Genomic DNA, 2,786 nt, shown 5'->3' with positions numbered 1-2,786 from the left:
CTGAGAAAGAAAGATAGTATAGAGAAACCTGAGAAGAGGGAGCAGAGGCAGAGGACATATTAAGGTACGGGACGAAAGAGGGCGTGTCTCGCTCCAATTCATTTGTATTTAAAATGTCTGTCCCTGTCTAATGATTCTTAGCTGATTGCGTTCGGTGTCTGGTTAAGGAACAAAAGTTCTATCGTATCATCTGCTGCTTGTATTTTGCTTTTGATATTAAACCTACTCTAATGTGTTGCAAATTGATCTTAATATCTTTTTTTTTTATCTTTCTTGCAGAGTGAATCCAGGGACTGAAGATGGCGAGTTCAACTTTAAGTCTAATATATAGCAATCGACCTCATCGCTTAACTCAGGTAAATTATTTTCCACTTTTGTATGTTCAGTTTGGTGATTTTGTTGAATTGAATGTTGGAACAGAGCAGTGCAAACCTTAGTCTTATATTCGGTCGTTGTATTTTCTAGCACAGTTCAACATCGGTTTTTTAAAATGTTCTTAAGATTTAAGACTAATTCACTTCTTGTTTCGGCGCTTTGTTGCATGTTTCGGCGCTGTGATTCAATTGCTCTTTATATTCGCCCTTGATCGAACCTCAGTTACTTTGGCAATATTCCCATTTTAAAAAAGCTGATTGCACGGTGTGTTCCTTGAGGTCGGTACATTTGATCGGATTAGAGAAAGTGATTGTTTAGTAGGGTTGTTCAGCAGTGTTCAGAATTTATTCCTTGATAAGCTATCATTGGCCTTTCTGATAGGGAAGGTGCATGGTGATCATCACGATTCCGCGTGATTAATGTGCCGCGTTTCTTCTTTGTTCCGCAGGTCGTAGCCACGATGATCGTGGCGCTGGGCCCCCTGGCGACGGGCCTGGGCAAGGGCTACTCCTCGCCCGCCCTCGCCTCCATGAAGACGACGCCCTCGACGAACGGCACGCACTCGCACGACTTCTCGATCACGCCCGAGCAGGGCTCCTGGATCGCGTCCTTGTCCTTGCTCGGCGCCTTCTTCGGCGGCATTCCCGGAGGCCTGGCTATGAGGCTGGGGAGGAAGAGCGTGCTGGCCGTGGTGGCCCTGCCCTTCGCGCTCTCGTGGTTCCTGACAGTGTTCGCCTCCAGCGTGTACATGGTGTACGCCTCGTCGTTCATGTGCGGCATCTGCTCCGCCGTGGTGTCGCTGGTCACGCCCGTCTACATCAGCGAGATCGCGCACCCCGAGATCCGGGGCTGCCTGTGCTCCGTCGCCAAGCTGACGGCCAACGTGGGAATGCTGCTCTCCTTCCTGCTGGGGGTCTACCTCGACTGGCGGCAGCTCGCCATGGTGGCCTCCATCGCCCCCGCTCTGCTGTTCCTCTGCCTCATGCTCATCCCCGAGACGCCCAGCTACCTCCTGTACCGCGGCCGAGACGAGGACGCGGCCACGTCCCTCTCGTGGCTCCGAGGAGGACTCGACATCTCGCAGGAGCTGGAGACGATGAGGGCGAACATCGAGGCCATGAGGGAGGAGTCGGAGGTCACGTGCTACCGCGAGTGGCGCCGTGACCTCATCAAGCCCGTGCTCATCACCTGCGGCCTCATGGTCTTCCAGAAGTTCAGCGGCGCCAACGCCTTCAACTTCTACGCCGTGCCCATCCTGAGGGAGGCCTTCGTCGGGATCAACCCCTACAGCGCCGCCGTGGTCGTGGGACTCCTCCAGATCCTGGCAGGAATGGTGTCGTCCGTCCTGATAGACACGGTGGGCAGACTCCCGCTGCTGATCGTGTCGAACATCCTGATGTCGACGGCCCTGGCTGGCTTCGGCACTTTCCTCTACGTCACGGGGGGGAACGGAGTCAACGCCGGCGGCCTCGACTGGATCCCCCTGACCTGCGCCCTCATCTTCCAGGTCGCCTTCGCCCTGGGCATCTCCCCGATCTCCTGGATCTACATCGGCGAGCTCTTCCCGTTGAAGCACCGCGGCCTCGGGGCCATCGCCAACTCCGTCAGCTACGCCTGCTCCTTCGCGAGCGTCAAGACCTTCGTGGACTTCCACTTGCTCCTGGGGCTCCACGGGGCGTTCTGGCTGTACGCTGGCATCTCCGTCGTCGGCCTGATCTTCACGGTGGTCCTCGTGCCCGAGACGAAGGGCCGAGGCCTCCAGGAGATGCAGGAGAAGTACACGCCCACCGAAAAGTACACGCCGATATACAACGATCAGGGAACAGATAACAAATTATTACCCTAGTGAACCTTTAAGCCGAGTGAATGTGACACTTCAGCCCGTCCGCGGCGGTCGTGCGGAGAGAGTGAGACGCCCACAAACTACGAGGCGGGCGGAACTTGAGACGTGCGCCCAGACAGAGAATCTCGTGTTTACTTTTTCTCTCTCCCCTCTTTTTTGTACGTAATAAAAGGGGAATTATCCAGTGCCCGTGTTCATTCTCTCGTTCATAAAAAAGAGTGTGTTCATATAGTATATTAATATTAACTTCCCCTTTTGTGAGTCTCGTGTTGAGAATAGAAACCATCTTTCCTATGGAAATTTATTTTTATTTTCTTATTTCACTCTCATCTTCTGTTTGAATGTCATTAGTTCCATTTTATTTCATCAGTGAATGGAGGAATATATGTAAATATTGTACAAAAATACCAAATGATTTGTAAGATATTCTTAATTTATTAGACAATAATACTAGTCTGTACATAGAAAGATTTCTTTTCTATATTTCTCTAAGTACTTTGTAATAATGACACTTATTCTGCTAATAAAAAATGATGACAACCATATATCTCATATCCATCCCCTAAGG

At 51.1% G+C, this 2,786-nt stretch overlaps 1 protein-coding gene across 1 annotated transcript in view; it reads left to right on the top strand.

Annotated features, from left to right (window-relative positions):
* Nucleotides 1-2,763, top strand: part of LOC119585243 (facilitated trehalose transporter Tret1-like) — a 25,536-nt gene extending 22,773 nt beyond the window's left edge. The window contains exons 2-3 of the mRNA XM_037933901.1: nt 280-356; nt 824-2,763. Coding sequence (XP_037789829.1) covers nt 300-356; nt 824-2,221 — 1,455 coding nt within the window. The 5' untranslated portion in view covers nt 280-299 and the 3' untranslated portion in view covers nt 2,222-2,763. The remainder of the gene's footprint in view (nt 1-279; nt 357-823) is intronic.
* The last annotated feature ends 23 nt before the right edge of the window (nt 2,764-2,786 follow it).

Source organism: Penaeus monodon, chromosome 19 (assembly GCF_015228065.2).
Source record: "Penaeus monodon isolate SGIC_2016 chromosome 19, NSTDA_Pmon_1, whole genome shotgun sequence".
NCBI lineage: Eukaryota > Metazoa > Arthropoda > Malacostraca > Decapoda > Penaeidae > Penaeus > Penaeus monodon.
Note: the sequence above shows the minus strand (reverse complement) of the source record. Positions and strands in the feature narration are given on the sequence as shown.